We start from the raw sequence: 16,999 nt of genomic DNA on the forward strand, positions 1-16,999 counted from the left end.
ATGAACTTCTCTGATACAACTATCTCAGGCTTTGACACTTTGAGAAGTGAACTCCTCCTCATTTTTTTTCTCTAAAAATCAATCTCTGGGCACTACTATAAACTAAGGAAAAAGAGTACAACACCCCATCCCCAGCAGCACTACAAATCATTTCTGTCCCTTATGCCACAAAATTAAACACCTTTCCTCTTGCTGTTGACCCTGAGCTGCCCACAACATGATCATTTGGTTGATCAGCTACAAGCAACCTCTCTTTGTCAGTTGCAATGGGAATTCACCATCCTGTGCAGGCAGCTTACCTCCTGTCGCTGTTTACTCTTCAGCAATTCACTCTGCCGTTACTTTGCCTGAAAATCTTACTATTTTCATGTCTTTAAAGTGTCTAAGTTTCAAGTGCACATGCTTGAGGCTTCTCTCCAGCCTCACCTCAGCATCTGTGCCCGAGTCCTCAGTGGCACGGGCCAGCGCGATTCGTGCGAGCCTCCTGTCCCGGACCACACGTGCGGAGCGCCCTTCCGCCAGCACTGCCACTAGGGCTATTTCTGTATTTCCCTTCCTGTTTCTACACAGCTTCTAAAATAAACGGTAGAACATCATTCCTAATGTCACAGCAAAGCGTCTGGAGTCCTTTATTCTGCGCACGGAAGATCCGCGGATGCCCCAGTGCCCGCTCGAGCATCCGTGAGCCGCACCAGGCAGAGCCTCTCGCCTCCGCCTCGTCCGCCAGCTGTGAGGAGACTCTGCCGGGCGCTGCTTGCGATGAAAGAGCGACAGCCTAACCTGACTGGACCCCTGTCGTAAAAAGCGCCCATCCAGGTGATTTACCTGATTTTAATTGCACTTTTTACACTTCAATCATTCCTGGGGAATTGCTGCGATGCCGCTGACACTCCATCCTCCTCCTCCTCCACATCCGAAGGGAGCGAGAGGTCTTGTCGGGGGGCTGTCCCCGCGTGTACCCCCTCTCGCCCAGTGACCCCCTTCGCCGGCACGGCTGCCCGGGCGGTGCGGTGGCTCTTGAGGCTCTCGGTCCCCAGTCGCCGCCCTCGCCCTCATCACACCAGGCGCCACCGAAGTTCCGCCGCCCGCCGCAACTCCGCCGCGGCCGCCCATTGTCTGCGCGCCGGGAGGCGCTTTGGGGAGAAACGAGCCGAAAAGCCGAGTCCTCCGCCCCGCCCGGCCTCCCCGCCGCTCCCCTGCCCGCGGCCTCCCCCCGCGGCAGGCCCCGGCTTCGGGCAGGGCCGGGGGTGCGCGGGGGTCCCCGGGGGCGGGGGCGCTGCCCGGCGGGGCCGCGGGGCGGGCGCTGCGCCAGCGAGGGCTCCCCCGCCCGCTCCCACCGCCCCGCCCGGCCCCGGCGCCGAGGGGCTGCCAGGGCGGGCGCTCCCCGCAGCCCCCGGCCCTCCCCGGCCGTGGCCGCCCTGCCACCGGGGAACACCCCGCGGGAGCCGCGGCCAAGGTGCCCGAGCCCTGCCCGGGCGGGAGGCCGAGGCGCGGGGACCGAGCCCGCTGACAGCGCGGCCGAGCCCCGCAGCCGCCGCCGCCGCCGCGGCCCCTCGCTCCCCGCCCCGGGCCCGGCTCCGGGAGGGACGCGGCGCGGAGCCGCGGGCGGGCGGCGCAGAGCGGCCCCATCCCCTCCCCGGGCGTGCACAATGGCCCCCGCCACCCCGGGGCTCCGGTGTCACCGCGGGGGGAGCAGCTTTGTGTCGGGAATCCGGCCCCAAACCCACAAAACACACAAAACCAGCGCGCGGGGAGCGCGGGAGCGGCGCCGGGAAGCGCGGCTCCTCCTTCCCCGCTCCGGGAAGGCCTGCGGGAGGGAGCGCGGCGGCGGGAGCACCGGGGGCGGCGGGGCCGGGGCCGGGCTCGGGGTGCCGGGCGCGGTGCGTTACCTGCCGTGGAACCAGTCCTTGCAGGCGTCGCACTCGATCATGAAGCGGGTCACGTCGTAGGGCAGCCGGCAGATGCAATAGACGGGCACCGTCGCCATGTTCGCGCCGACCGCGCCGATCCGCTCCGCTCGCGGCCGCCCGCCCGCCCGGCCGAGCGGAGCGGAGCGCGGCGGGGCCGAGGCGCCGAGGGGGGTGGCACGGGGGAGGAAGGGGAGAGCGGAAAACCAGAAATAATACAAAATAATAAAAAACGCTATAAAACCGCGATAGTGGATTTAGGGCTCCAGAGGGGCGGGCGAGCGGTGCCGGAGGACAGGGAAGCTCTGCCCGGAGCCGGGGGCCATGGCCAGGTCCCGCCGCCCGCCGGCGCCGCGGGCCGGGGCTCTCTGTTGTTGTTGTTGTTGTTGTCCCTCCAGGATGGTGATTCCCGGTGCTCGGCGATCGCGGCGGTGCCCCCTGGTGACAGCCCGGCGCGGCCTCCCCGGCGGGCCCGGCCTTGCGTCAGCCCGGAGGGAGCGGGGCCGAGCGGGGCCGGGCCGGGCGGAGCGGAGCGCGGCGGAGCGGGGCTCCCCGGTCGGGGCCGGGGCGCGGCGGGGGCTCGGCGGAAAACGCGTGTTTTTGTTAACCCCCGCCTGCCGGGAGGGAGCTGCCCCCAGCCCGAGCGCCCCCGCCCGCCCCGCCGGGGGGGCCTGGGGGGCGGTGCGGGGGCACCGGGAGCGGGGAGCGCTCGGGGGCTGTGCGAAGGGGGGGACCCCGCTCGGGGCGGCCGGGGGTGTCTGTCTGCGACAGCGGGCAGAGCCCGAGCGAGGAGCGGGGTGCCCGCGGGAGCGGGGGGCTCCAGGCCGCCCCAAGGGCGAGGAAGCCCGGAGAAGTGGCCGCAAGTGCGGTGCGACCCGCAGGAACAACGCCTGGCTGGGCGTGTGGAGGGGGGCAGCCAGATACACAGCGCGGCTGGTCCACATCTAAAGTACCCAAAAGAACGAGCTTCTTTCTCTTCAGTAACATGATCTTAGTGGGGGTTTAACCACCTGGGGGGTTTACTGGGGTGTGGAACGAGATGATCTTAAAGGTCACCTCCAGCTCAAAGCACCCTGTGATTCTCTATTTGTATAATTTCTGCTTCTAAAGTCACCAGCTCTGCTCACAGCAGCCCTTTCCCTGCTGTGACTCCAAGGGGATGGTAATGAACACTTTGTGCCCACCAAGAACCAGATCACAGCAGCATATGGGCTGTGGGGGGACACTGAGGCCCTGAATGACCACGAACCCCAACACTGCACAGCCCCACTGACCTCCTCCCGTGCAGAGGCCAAAGAGGAACACACAAAGAGTGTGAGCTGGGGCTGAGGATGGAGAACCTTGCTGCCCTGCCATGCCAAGGCTCTGACAGGGGTTAAACAAACAGGCTGGGGGCTTTTGGAATTACTTCTCTTCCCAGAGTGTTCAAAGGCCAGTGGCACTTTTCCCTGAGGAGCAAGATCTTCCTACAGAGTGCTCACAAAGGGCCTTCCAACCAAGGTGGAATTTTAACTCTCTTACGGTGGATTCAGCATTTTGAATCCATTACATTTGTTGGTGTGGCAGGGGATTTGTCTTTGAGCAAAAAACTAAAACTGACATTTCTCAGACTTTCTTCATGTCTCTGCAAAAATCCTCAGAATCACCTGTGGAGGAAAAGAGTAATTAATGAAGCCAAAAAACTTCAGTTTCAAGTTTGTCTACAGAGAGGCAGCTGTTGTTGAATGGCTGAAGAGGGACTGTCAGGTCATTGCCCTTGCCCACTGCATGTATATGCTGCAGGCAGGACTGTCACACACAGGGCTGTGTGTGACTGACACACTTAGTCCTGCCACAGGTGACCTCTGACACAGCTGGAAGTGCAGTGACACGGTGGGAGGCCCCAGGTGTGCGTCCTAAACTGTCACTTGGTGCTTTTGAGTCTCTCAAAGTGTACCAAGGGACCTGTTTCCTTCATCACAATGCACCATGTAAGAACCTGCCCCTTAAAACCACCCCTCTTTTAAGTTTAAATCTATTGGTCATGGCTTTAATGGTTCAGAACTTCAGCCAGGAAGTAGAAGAGTAGTAGAAAGTAGAAGATCAAGTCCTGGAAGTACAGCAGGACGGGGCTGAACGGCTTGAGAGCCATCACAGAGCTTCAGACACCTTTACAGTGTTCCTCGATGCCAAGGACATCTCCCAGCACCACTCAGCTCAGGGTGTAAATGAGCCTCTAGAGACTGGGATGTCCTTTGGTACAGGATGGGCTTTGTGCCTCTGCACACCCTACACACCAGCAGCTGCAACCTGAAGGGCCTCCCTCTCTTCCTGGAACCAGTGTTGTCATGTTACAGAGCATGGAAGCAGAGGGCAGATCCATGATCTTTGAGGCCTTTTCCAAGCAAAAGGACTACTCCCTGAAGCAGCTCCTCCACACCACTTTCTGTGCCCATGTTCCCCCTCTCAGTTGTTTACGGGCTTTGCTTACCCAGCCCATATCAGCTGTGAGGAATTTTTCTCATCCCCTTTCCTTAGTCCCATGAGCATCTCCATGCAAACAGCTTTATTTCCAAGGCACCACCCGAATTCCAGTGTTATCATGTCCCAGCTGCTGCAGTGCATGAGCCAAACCTCTGGATGCCCTGGGGGTTTGGTGCTCCCTACAGAGGGCAGCAGGGCCATGCCTGAGTGCAGCCAGGTGCTCCTAGGGGCTGGAATCATATCTAGCTCTCCATTGTCCATTGCTGGTCCTCAGGTGATGCCATACCTAGCAGCAGAGTGGTGTGTCTGTGGTTTTACTCCTGTTTTTATAGTGTCCATGTTTTTATGGATACTGCCAAGTGCCACAGCCAGTTGGGCCATCTGTAATTGTGCTGGAGGATGCTGGAGCTGACACTGCATGGAAATGCAGAAGCTCTGTTCTGGCAGCTCAGGCATCTTACTCATTGTTTTAACAGGGATTAGTGAATTAAGAGACTTATGGGTGCGGTTGTCCCACTGTCCTGAGCTCATCATGAGCATTTCAATCCAGAAGGTGCCTATCTGCCCTTGGGATGGGAGGGTGAGCCATGGAGCTGTATCCAGGTGCCTCAGCAAAACACAATTTGATCAGAGTTCACTGTTTGAAATCTTGAAGTGCGTTTTAATATGTATTTTTAAACTGATTGGAAAAAAGTGTCACAGGCCCAAACAGAGGGCAGTGACCCTCACAGTGTTGCTGTGCAGGGCCATGAGCATTCTCTAGCCCAAAACTCCACAGAAGAGGGAGACACACAAGTCCATCACTGCCTCAGGCTGATCCCCACTTATTTCATCTCTCGCTAGGGATCAGGACAATTCCTGAGGCATCAGAACATTCATGTTTCCCAAACTCAAAGCACCCAGGAATTTCCCAGGTAAAAGAGACTTTCAAGCGTTAAGAACCTTTTCTATTTGCTGAGAGCTGTCAAGAACAAGAAACTGGAGTAAGATAACAGAGGAATAAATCATTGTTAGATGAGTCCTCTTCTCCCATCCCATCCCATCCCATCCCATCCCATCCCGTCCCATCCCATGCAGTCCATTCTTTCAGATCTTTCTGGAAATGGTTCAGAGAACTTCGAGGGACATGGGTGGTTTTGATCACCTCCTACAGCCAATGCTCACTCCTCAGCCTCAGTCCTGTGCCTGCACTGGACTGTGTTGTGCTTATCTCCAGAGACTGGAACAAGCATGTTTGTTCCAGGAAAGTGCTGCCCTCCCTCTGCATCACCCCTTCTCCAGCCATATCTTGTTCTTTTCCAAGGGGGTGTTATTACCAACAATCCTTGGTTGGCTCCACAGCTATTCCAGCTATCAGTGCTTGAGACACACACATTACTAGCCCCTTATCTTCTGCGATCCTACACTTCATCCCATCTCTGTCCAATGGGTGGGACCCGCCTGTACTTGGCGGGTCAGTGCGACCGGGCTGGATTCACTTTTACAGGCTTTGGGCGCGATCTAAAGGATCACACAGACTCTCACCGCCGCCGGTACTGCCATCTGCCGTGGGGCTGGATCATTGCGGGGCTGGATCACGGTACTCCTGGGCACCGGCAGCACTGAAAGACGTGCCATGGCCTCATCCTCATCTCGTCTCAGCGCAGAAGCGATGGCTGCACGTCCTATTCCCCGTTCCCATTCCCCATTCCCCATTCCCCCTCCTGGCTGCACCAGGCACTGGGGCTCCGTCCGGCGGTCCCCAGAGCTGCTCACTGAGAGGGAGAACGGCCCCAGCCGCGGGCAGGGCTTCTCCCAGCCCCCTGTAAGCCGCCCCCCCACCCCTCCGGCAGCTCTAGCTCGCACCGGGAACAGCCCGGGCGGCAGTGGCGCTCCCCGGCCCGGCCCCGCCCCGCCGGCCGGCCCCGGGCAGGAAGAGGCGGAGCGGCGATGGCGATAGCGGTGGCCATGGCGGTGGCGGTGGCCGTGGCGGTGGCCGTGGCGGTGGCGATGGCCATGGCCATGGCCATGGCGGTGGCGATGGCAGTCGCAGTGGCATGGCCATGGCGGTGGCGGTGGCCGAGGCGATGGCGGTGGCGATGGCAAGGCCTTCCTGCCCCGGGGCCGCCCTGCTGCCCTCCCCGCTGCCCGGACACGCCTCGCAGGCGGGAGCCCAGAACAAAAGTGGGCCGGGGCGCTGCGCTAGGAATGCCCCGACCCGAGACCTTCCCCGCTGCCGCTGCCCAGCCCTGCCCTGGCTGGGACATGGGGAAGGCCGGGGGACAGCCCGCACCGCCGGGGACCGGCTGCGGCACACGCCGAGCATCGCTGCTCGTTAACACAGGTTGTGAGGAAAGAGCCCCGATGCTGTCGCTGAAGGCACAGAACGGACAGTGGCCCCACGTCCCACCCAAAGAGTGGATTCTCCCAGTTTTACTCTTTGTGTTGGAGCTGGCTAATGAGATACTGGTCACACCGGGGCTTTCCTTACCGAGAAGGTGGTCAGACCCTGGATCATGGTCCTGGAGAATGGGGTCAGTGCCCCAAATTGTCAGTGTTCAAGGGGCATTTGGGTCATGTCCTTAAAAATGAGCTTAAATTTTTGGTCAGCCTTGAAGGGATCATGCAGTTCAACTCAATGATCCTTGTGGATCACTTTCAACTGAAATATCCCATATTCTATTCTATTCTATTCTATTCTATTCTATTCTATTCTATTCTATTCTATTCTATTCATAAATTTAAGTGTCAAAGATGTTCTTCAGGAGCAAGCCCAGGCAGTAGCCAGTCATTCCATAGGATCACCGATCCTGGAGTCAGTTTAGCTCTCTCTGAGAGGACTGTGTCTGTGCTAAATGTGCCTGTCCTACAGGAAGCTGCTTGGGACAGCAGGCAGGCAGCACTGTGCTCGTCCCGAGGGGTGCAGGATCACAGAACATTGCTGGGCTCTCGCAGTCCACCCGTCCCAGCCCATTCCCAGTGCACCCACACTGGGGACTGGCACTGCCACACGGGACCACGGCCATGCACCTTGGGTTTGCTGATGCTGGTTATTCTATGCCAGCTCCCAGTTTGGGCTTGAAAAGGAAACCTGCTGGGCAATGGGACAAGGGCTGTCCTGCAGCTGCATGAGAACCGGAAGTGGGAATACTGTCAGAGCAGAGAAGCGCTGGCATGGGGCAAGTCACACTGCACGGAACAGGGAGAGCAGGGACACAACTCCTCCGGCTGCTGCAGGGGGATCTGTCTCAGGAAGGAGAGACTGATTGCTGTCCCTTGTGGAAAAGCATAGCTGTGTTTCGGGGCAGGGCAGAGGGAGCTGTGCCCACTGCTCACTCCAGGCTGTAGCTAACACAGTGAGCAGACAGGCATGGTAGGGGAGAAAGCCCCCCAGTTTACACCAAGGTGTAAATCTGCAGCTCCTCGTGTTCTGTCAGTTGGATCTTGTGTAACAGACTCATTGGATCCCAGCTCTGTGGAGGCATTGCCCACCACTCTCTCACTGCCCACCCCCAACAATCACTGTGAGCATCTGCAGTTCTTTTTCTTTAAACAACTGCCCCATTATTTCTGCCTTATTTGCATCTCTTCACCCATCTGACATTTAAAGGTGACATCTAAAGGAGCTGCACACACCAGCAAGACAGGGCATGACTCCAACCAGGTGTGGTGTCCCCAAGCAGCGAGTGAATCACAGAATCCCAGAATGGTTTGGGTTGGAAGGACCTTAATGCCCATCCAGTGCCACCCCTTCCAAGGGCAGGAACACCTTTCACTGTCCCAGGGTGCTCCAAGCCCTGCCCAACCTGGCCTTGGACACTGCCAGGAATGGGGCAGCCACAACCAAAGGCCATGCTTCCCTTCTCTGCCTTTTAGGAGGACACCACAGATCCTGGCAACTCAACCACTTGACTTGGGCATAGGAAAACTTTTATTTACATGTTAATTAAAAAAATACTTGACAAAAAAGGCATACAGTATTTTATACTAAAAGAATAAAGATTTTTATTAAGCACTGTAAGTTGCATTCAATAGCCTTCAAAGACACCACACCACAATCCATCTACAACCAGCCAAACCCAACAGTAGTTCATTCTTGCACAATCCATGAGTTGGGGCAGAACTCCCTTCAACTTACATTAAGATACCTACTTAGCTCTGGCGGGCAGGGAATGGGGAATTACACCTCATTTCTGATCACTAATGTGTGATGAAGAGCATCAGGAGAATTATATGAAAACGAATATAAAGAAATGATTCTGATTTTGAAGTACATTAAGTTTGGAAACACTAACAAAAACATCAAAATGATACAGGTATATTTGCTTATACTAAATTCTTGATGGGAAAGTTCTCAAGAACAAGCCATTTGTTTCCTGCTACAGAAGGGGGGTACTTTTTTTTTGAAGATCAAAGCGTTTTTTTTTTGTTTTTCACAGAATTTCATATTTGCTAATATGAAGGCATAAAACAGCAACAGAGAACAATAATGCATACAGCAATGAGTACACCAGGGTAACGTTGATATTCAAAACGGCTAGATAATTTTTTTTTTAAGTTTTAGAATAAATGCAACAGAGGTCAATAATCACAAAATTTTAAGGTTAGAGCAAGATCAGTCAATGACTAAACATAGTTAACATCTTTTATAGGACTATTACTGATTATTAGCTTTTTTTGTTTTGCAAATGGGCACAGTACTTGTAAGAATGGAAGAAAGAGGACAATAACATGCATAATATTAACTACACACTTTAAAAATCATGAACCATGCAGAAGTTTAGCTCAAATAGTAGTACTAATGGTCTACGTCTGATTCAAAACCACATAGTTCATTGATCACGGATGCATGGTATTAGTCACAAAAAGTTTCCTAACACATTGTGTTTGTTTTGAAAGGTCGTTTGCATCTTCTATGATTTCAAGTTTATCTCCGTTTAACTCGCTCGTAACATATGTATGATGTCTATTGAACTCAGCAGAACTGCAGTGTTACTGAGAATTGGTAGTTTCGAGAGTTTGCACATTTTTAACACAAAAGAACCACGGCAACGGTGATGAGATTTCAGAAAGAAAAAACTGTGGTTGTGCCTTTTTCCCCCCATAATCATGAAATCAAAGCCTTAAAGAAAGCTTTATTGTGACACAGTAATGCAAAATCAAATATAATGGCATACATATGGTGCCAAGTACTAAAAATTATAGTTTTAAGCTATATATACTTAAAGACTGCCAAAATTTGTTTTCTTTATATTTCAAAAAACAAAACTACAAGCTTTTGTCATAACCAGTTTAAACTTTATGTATACTTCATTTTAAGTGCGGGAGTCAAATGCTCTTCATTCTTTTTTTTTTTTTTTTGTTTTATTGTAGCATTTTGACTACAACTGGTTAAAACTAAAAAATGTGTTGTTTAAATCTCTGACATCAAAGAGGGATCCGAATTTCCAAAGTCCTCATTTTTCTCTTACGGAAAGGAAAAAATGTACGTAACTGTAGGCTCTCTTTCTTTCCAGATATTCCTAATCCTGACCCTTCCCAACATCCTTCACCCTCTATAAAAAATAAGTTTACTCTTCTTTTTTTAAGACAGTGGCCTCAAGAGCATCATCTTTATGGCAAACACTGTCTGCATTTAGTGCATTTAAGTGAGGATTCGTATTGCACATTTTAGAGTCATTACTCAAGGCACTTTCAGACTGATTGGAAGCCCTGATGTCTCCTGTATTCCCATTCATCTGGGAAGCTGGTTTTTCCTCAGTCACAACTCCATTTTCAGCCAGGGATCCATCTGAAGACACAAGTGAGGATTTAGATTCCTCGGATTTTGACTTAAGTTCTTTGGCTACTTCTTCTGCTGAAGCAGCGTAAGGAGGTTTGCCCTAGTTGTTAAAAAAAGAAGAGAATTACTGAAGATCCAGTGCTAAAAATGTATATAAATGTACAGTCTAATATAAGGACACTACAACAGGCAGCATGCAGGGCACAGGTTCGTGAGTGAACACCAAATATTAGGCATTGCTGAAAGAAGTGGCCCACAAAATACATGGAGAAGATTTTCGGTGTTCCCCAGAGCCTTCTGATGCCCCTGGGGCAATGCTTTAGTTTAAACTTTGCTGTTGCCCTCCTTTCACAACATCAGAGCTACATAAATGTCTGAAACACCAAAACTGAGAATCAATGTTCAGCTGCACTTTGCTCCTTAGTTCATGTGTGCTGTGATTCAGTGGCAGGATTCTGTGTTACTCAAATACAAACACGACTGTTTCCAGCCAGCGTTTGGAGGAGTGCAGAAGCACCATGCACTATTCCCTGCACCAAGCTATATGCTTGCAAGATTAGGAAAGGCTTTCATAAAAAAGCATATAGTAAAATTGTACAAGACTGAGTATAGCCATAAAAACCAGACTGATGCAGCATACAATTAGTTAAGTATTTGTAATTAATCTTAGTGTTCCAGAAACATAATAGCCTTTAAACAAATCAAAATAAGCAGGTTAGGCTGCTAAGAAGCAGCACAATGGTCTGTCACACTGTTCACAAAGTCAAGTGCTAAGACATGGCTTAAGACAGGGATGCCTCAAACAGCAGCAAACAGCTTTGCAGTATAAAAACCTCCACTGTTACCTACTAGAACACCTGCAGTAAGCTGCTAAAGGGTTTTACAGAAGCACTTTGCAGGTGAGTCAGAACTGCTGTTCTCTAGCATTCTCATTATCCAGATAATCACAATTCTCAGTCCCATTGCACAGGTATGGGTGATCACTGTCATCGTGCCTCTTTACAGACATCCTTAAATTCAGCTTTCAAGACATGCTTTAGTTTCTTTCCAGAACAAGAGTGAAAAGTTTCATCTTGGGACAAACCAGAGCAGTCTGGTGTGCTGGACAAATCCAAAGAGATCATTTTGGTCAGATTCCCAAGTTGAGGGGAAGAAGTGCCTCTGGCTGAGCCTGAGCCTGGTCTTGCACAAGCACTGCCTCAGTGAGGCAGAGGGGCCACTGGCACCTCCCAGTCCACTCACTGCATGGGAACTTTCCCAAGTTCTCCCTGCCATGTGCATTTTAAATAATCTTTTTTATCTTCCTATAGAAGAAACATCCTATATGGCCTTGATGACCACAAAATGCAATGAGCTCAGGTCCATAGAGAATGCCACTTTATCTTCTCCAGGCACAATTTTACACACAGGTCCTTGTGATCACAAGTATTTACCATCCAAATTACAGATCATTATTAAAAATGCAAATACCCAACCTTGATAGCACTTGTCAAGACACCTGCAGCTATTACCTGAACTATACTCCCATATGTACACCTGTAATAAGCCTGGAGTATTTGGGAGCTCGTTTTCAGGATTTCCTTTACTTCAAAGCTTAAGATACTCAGAAATTAGATGCTCTATGATTAACACAGTAGTTTCTCTTCTGCTTAAAATGTAAAGTTTCAGATCCACAGGTACATTTGTAGACATATAGTCTGCGTACACAGCAATTTAACAAGGAAGAGAAGTATTTGAATTTTTACAACAGTAAGTTTTACTGGAAGTTAATAGTTCCTTCATTATCTACTGGAGAACATTCTTTTACTGTCTGACACCTGAAAACACCCCCCTACTCTCAGGTCTCTCTGACAAATGGCATGTCCATATGACGTATTTATTGTGGAAGTTTTTCCAACTATTTACTACTCATTCATCCAAACTGCATAGCAGCCAGAACCATGGAAAAGGAAGAAAAACAGAACTCTGAAAGCAACTGACATCTCATACAGGTCAGCAGTGTGCCTCAGCTATATTTGAAGGATCCTTGGAACAGACAGAAGTCATGATCCATGGACGCTTTGCAGGGTGTCACCAGGAAGGAACCTGCATGCTCAGGGGGAAAGGCTGCTCTGCTACTCCCAATAAGTTTAGAGTGACCTCTTAGATCTGGAGCATGGCAGCAGCAAAGATCCTTCACTGCTACAAACTTTCCTTCATGAGTCTGGACCACGGTCCCAGAAAAAAAAATGGGGAAGAGTGGGGGCAGGAACAGAACTGCTAATTTGTTTCAGTTTTGTATTTCTCCCATTTTCTAAATTTTCTTCTACTCCCATGGCTGGTTAGAGCTGTGTAGGCACAAGATTCATGTCAAAATACATTCTTCCACATCTGTCTTTAGAAGCAAAGTTTGCTTTAAGTGAGCTGTGACACCAGCCTGTCCTGTCACCGCTGTGCGGCTCACAGCTTCCACGGGTCGCCAGAGAAACACTTGGAGCTGTTAAAGTGCTGCTGGTCTGGAGTCCAGCCCAGCCCAGCCCGTCCCAGAGCGTGCTGCAGTCAGGCACATGGCTTCATTACCTGAATTGCTCCCTGGCTTTTATAACCTCGCCCATAGTACCTTCCACCTCTTCCAAAAGTTCTTATCACCGGAGTGGAGATAACTCCTCTAGGTCGCCTGCAGGGGTGGGGCAAGGGGAGAAAATAAAACACTGATCAGTTTTGTTTACAACTGCTTTACATTTAGTTTTATTATTTCCCTAGCTTTACTGACTAGTGCCTATCATCAACACATTTTCAAAGAGGAAAGATACCTAATTCTGAATTGTAGGGTTCTGCTGCTTGCAATTGTATCAAACCCAACACACCTTTTGGGTCCAGAGCAATAAAATGTTTCTTTCTATATTTCCCTTCAAAAAGAAACAATAAATGATATTTTCAAGCTTTGCAGAAACATTTTCCAAGTGTCAAATTATCCTCATGGCACTTTAAAACCAGAGCTCAAAATACTTTCACCTTACAAAAATAGCAATTTGAACCACACAGAAAGCCATTTCCCCCATTAACAGCTCCCAGTGTAAACACATGAGACAGGTTCTGATAAAAGAAAGTAAGGCAGAATTAAAAAGTTGTGTAGGTACAAAATTATCTAAGAAACTGAGGGAATAAATGAGCTTCACCTTTATCTGGCATGTGGCAATTAGTAAGTTGGGATGCCTTCCAGTGGAGACTCCCAACTTAAGGCACATTAGGCGGTGGTTTTTGGTGTGATTCAGTACAGATTGCATCAGATGAAACCAAACTTTCCCACCTTGGTCTCAAGTTGTGCCAGGGAAGGTGGTTTAGATTAGATATATTTGGAAAAATTTGTTCACAGAAAGGGTTGTCAAGCCCTGGTACAGGCTGCCCAGGGTGGTGCTGGAGTCATAATTTTGGAACTGTTCACAAAACACATGGATGTGGCACTTGGGGATATGGTTTAGGGGTGAGCATGGTGGTGGGTACTGGGTTGACAGCTGGACTTGACGATCTCAGAGGTCTTTTCCAACCTTTTCCAACCTGCAGCAATTCCAGGATTCAGCTACAACTGCTTTAACTCCATCAGCTGCAGAAACTGAATTTCCCAATCGTTATGTCACGAACTCCTATGTCAATGTTCTCCTAAAAATTCCTTGTTTTCTCTAGCAGAGATACTGGATTGCTCTAGAAGCCTGGGAATGCCCTATGTTTGCTCTGGATGTGCTGCCTGATAGTAGGAGGTGCTGATGTCACACCTGACCCCACTGGGGCCGGATGCGTGCTGCTCAGGTCCCTGAGCTGAATGATGCCCAGGGGAATTGCACTGTGCCCTCCCAGTCTCCTCTCATAAGCTGTGAATTCCCACATTGGGCAGTAAGAGATCAAATTCTGGGGTTTAGAAGGGACAGCAGAGCATGAACAGAGGAGTTGTGGTTTGCATGTGAGTCCCTCTCACTGTGTTCCCTCCTTGCCAACCCCACTGGCTCTCTTTTTACAAGGTCAAACCATGTCCTTCAAGTAGCTGTAAAACTTTTCCCACTCAGAAAATCACACTAAATACACTGATGGATCGAGGCTAATACAAAGCAGCTGGTATAATTTTACACAAGAAGAACATCTGAGCTCAGCATTGCGGAGACATGAGGCAATGGGGTGAACAAGCCTGACTCAATCCCCTCTTCTGAAAGAGATAAAAATGGAATACAAGTGTGCAAAACTGGGCCATGAACCAAGACAACCTGCTGTGCTGTTTCCTAGTTCTGACCTTTGGTAGGAAATAACCCCTGCCAACATGGACCTGTTGTTAAAGCACTGGATCTCAGGGCAAGGTTCTTCCCCCAGAGGGTGCTGGCACTGCCCAGGCTCCCCTGGGCATGGGCACGGCCTCGAGGCTGTCAGAGCTCCAGGAGCCTTTGGATAGCGCTGCCAGGGATGGACAGGGTGGGATTGTTGGGGGGTCTGGGCAGGGCCAGGGTTGGACCCCATGATCCTTATGGCTCCTTTCTAACTCAAAATATTTCTATGGTTCTGTCTTTAGGCAGAACCCTTAACATGATCATGTTTTCCTATTGGTTCTACTTTAGTATCAACTGACCAACAAACAGGTAAGCTGCCTGCAGTCATTTTCCCTCTGGCCTATTCTAGTAACTCTACATGTGACCAATGCCCTGTCAGTGCTTATCTGATGGAGAGAAGAAGATCTGGCATTGACACTTTTCCTGTCTCTTTGGGGTGACAATCTGCACCAAACCATACTGCCTTAAGACAGTACCTCCAACACAAAGAAACTTCAGGCATTTTATAACAAATTGAAATCTACTACTGAAAAATCATATTTCTCTGTCATAAAGGTACTGGCAGGAGCAGCAATACCCTTTCAGTGATCTGTTCACTTCCCAGACAAGGAGGGTTCTCAGTTCCTGGCTACTGATGTTCTGTGTGAATTCAGGTATTCCCCCCTTCAGGAGATGGAGGAACTGCTGTCCTGTATGGATGTAACTGAGCTCTGAGCCCCAGGCTGCCCACAGACCCTGGCTTTGGCAGGACACCAGCCATCACCTCCCCACACACAGTGCAGATCACTGGGAGAAGCAACCAGCTTCTGTTCATGTATCCTCATGAAAAACAGAACTGATGATCATCCAAGAACCTCACTTCAGTGGTGAAAAAGGTTATTTTGTCCCTTGGTACCCAAGCAAACCTCATTACTCCACACCTTTGCTCACTCCCACTCTCTCCAGATGCTGCTCTGGATCAGTGCAGGGCTCCCAAACCTGCCCCCACACCCACCCAGGCACGTGACAGTTGTCTGAAACACCTAAAACAACACTCAATGCTTCTGTTTTGGCAGCTGGATCTCATTCTTGACAACTGGGCAGTCCTAGCTAAATGAGGTCCCCTTAAAAGATCAGTTCTGCAGCCACTGAACCTGCTCAGATTTGTTCCCACAGCTCCTGCCTCTCCCCGTCCCCACAGCAGCTCCAAATTCTCCCAGGGCTTCAGATTAACCCAGCTCTTCACTCAGCCCAACATGACATGCATTCCAACAGCTCTGGCTGACTCCAGCATGAAGCTTCATAGTGCACACTGGAGTAAATTAACAGAGAGATGAAATTCATGCAGTCTTTCACACTGCTGCTCCCTAGCTCAAGGTGGCAATAAATCCATCAGCTTTACTGCACTCCTAATACAGACAGACAAAATACACAGTACTTTAGGATTGTCTCCTGTAATAGACACAACCTTAATGAAAGATAAAGAGAGTTCTAAGGCACAGAACCAGCAAGCCTATGGAAAAAATACCATCTTAAAAGTAACAAACTAGATATTTTTGTAATAAAGTACTTGCTTTTCAGACATGTTGTGCACCCATAACTTCAGCTGTAGTGAAATGAAGTGGAAGAGCTGAAGAAATTAATATTCTTTTAAGCACACTTCCATCATGACTGTAACAGAGAACTATTAAACTCAGAAATGTCCTTCAAGTGTTTTCTGCTTCACAGGATTACATAATGTAGTTATTAAAACTGTTATCATGCTTCTTGATAAATGTCCTTCCACAAAAAAGAAAGGTGTTTAATGTAATGCATCTACTGGTTTCATGGAAAAGTCCCAAAGTAATTTCCTCACTCAAAAGCAACCTCTGTGTTTGTGTGTGTATATATATATTTCAGATTAGTATGAATTTTATTTGCACATAAAAATGCTTATACCTATACAAATAACTGGTGAAAAGCATCTTAAAATGAATGCCAATGTTTTCCTTGAATATTCAGTGGGTATAATTCACCCTATGTGTCCTGAAGTGTGTCATATGGAATCTCTACTGCTTCCAACTTCTGTTTTCCTTGCTTCCCCAGTCATTCAATCCCACGTGAGCAGCACATTCCCAGGCTGGCACTTACCCTCTGGCTGGTCCTCCCACGGACACCACCTGCAGAGGAAATGGCCCTCTACCCCCTCGTCCACGTCTGCTTCCAGCCCAATGGCCGACTACAGTGCCGGCAATTTCAAGTTTCCCTCCCTGAGAAGGAATAGGTTGGACTCCTGCACATAAAAGCAAAACCAAACTTTGATCTTCATAATCATCACAGTAAAGTTCCAAAGAATGGAAAGCTGGTTTGCCCAGATTTCACCACCCCATTTCCTCTAGGGATACTGTGAGGTTACTGCTCATTTTGCAGTATTCCAGAAGTGTTAGAACTCCAAGAGCCTGTTTCCTCCACCCCTTTTTAAAAATAGATGTGAACTCTGAAAAGAAAAATTATCTGACATGAATGCTTCAGTTTCAGTAATTGAAAATATACTTGAGATAGGCCTCAAGAAACCAGGGGAGTTTTACAAGCTGGCTGAAGACTGCTTTTTTTCCTGC

At 50.0% G+C, this 16,999-nt stretch overlaps 2 protein-coding genes across 5 annotated transcripts in view; both read right to left on the reverse strand.

The window, feature by feature from the left end:
- The window catches only part of PHF2 (PHD finger protein 2), a 56,926-nt gene extending 50,909 nt beyond the window's left edge, over positions 1-6,017 (reverse strand). For 2 of the 3 annotated variants that reach the window (XM_071440098.1, XM_071440096.1), the window contains exon 1: positions 1,890-2,557. In XM_071440098.1, the coding sequence (XP_071296199.1) occupies positions 1,890-1,987 (98 nt within the window). In that variant the 5' untranslated portion in view covers positions 1,988-2,557. Of the gene's footprint in view, positions 1-1,889; positions 2,558-5,894 lie in introns of those variants that run through there. The other variant, XM_071440097.1, reaches the window with a different exon arrangement.
- A 2,312-nt stretch (positions 6,018-8,329) lies between these two features.
- The window catches only part of FAM120A (family with sequence similarity 120 member A), a 48,573-nt gene continuing 39,903 nt past the window's right edge, over positions 8,330-16,999 (reverse strand). For both annotated transcript variants that reach the window (XM_071440099.1, XM_071440100.1), the window contains 3 exons: positions 16,533-16,674; positions 12,691-12,787; positions 8,330-10,231 (listed from right to left, as the gene is read on the reverse strand). In XM_071440099.1, the coding sequence (XP_071296200.1) occupies positions 9,920-10,231; positions 12,691-12,787; positions 16,533-16,674 (551 nt within the window). In that variant the 3' untranslated portion in view covers positions 8,330-9,919. The remainder of the gene's footprint in view (positions 10,232-12,690; positions 12,788-16,532; positions 16,675-16,999) is intronic.

Source organism: Agelaius tricolor, unplaced genomic scaffold, assembly GCF_023055355.1.
Source record: "Agelaius tricolor isolate 1412-34295 unplaced genomic scaffold, bAgeTri1.0.p SCAF_14, whole genome shotgun sequence".
In the NCBI taxonomy this organism is placed as follows: Eukaryota; Metazoa; Chordata; class Aves; order Passeriformes; family Icteridae; genus Agelaius; species Agelaius tricolor.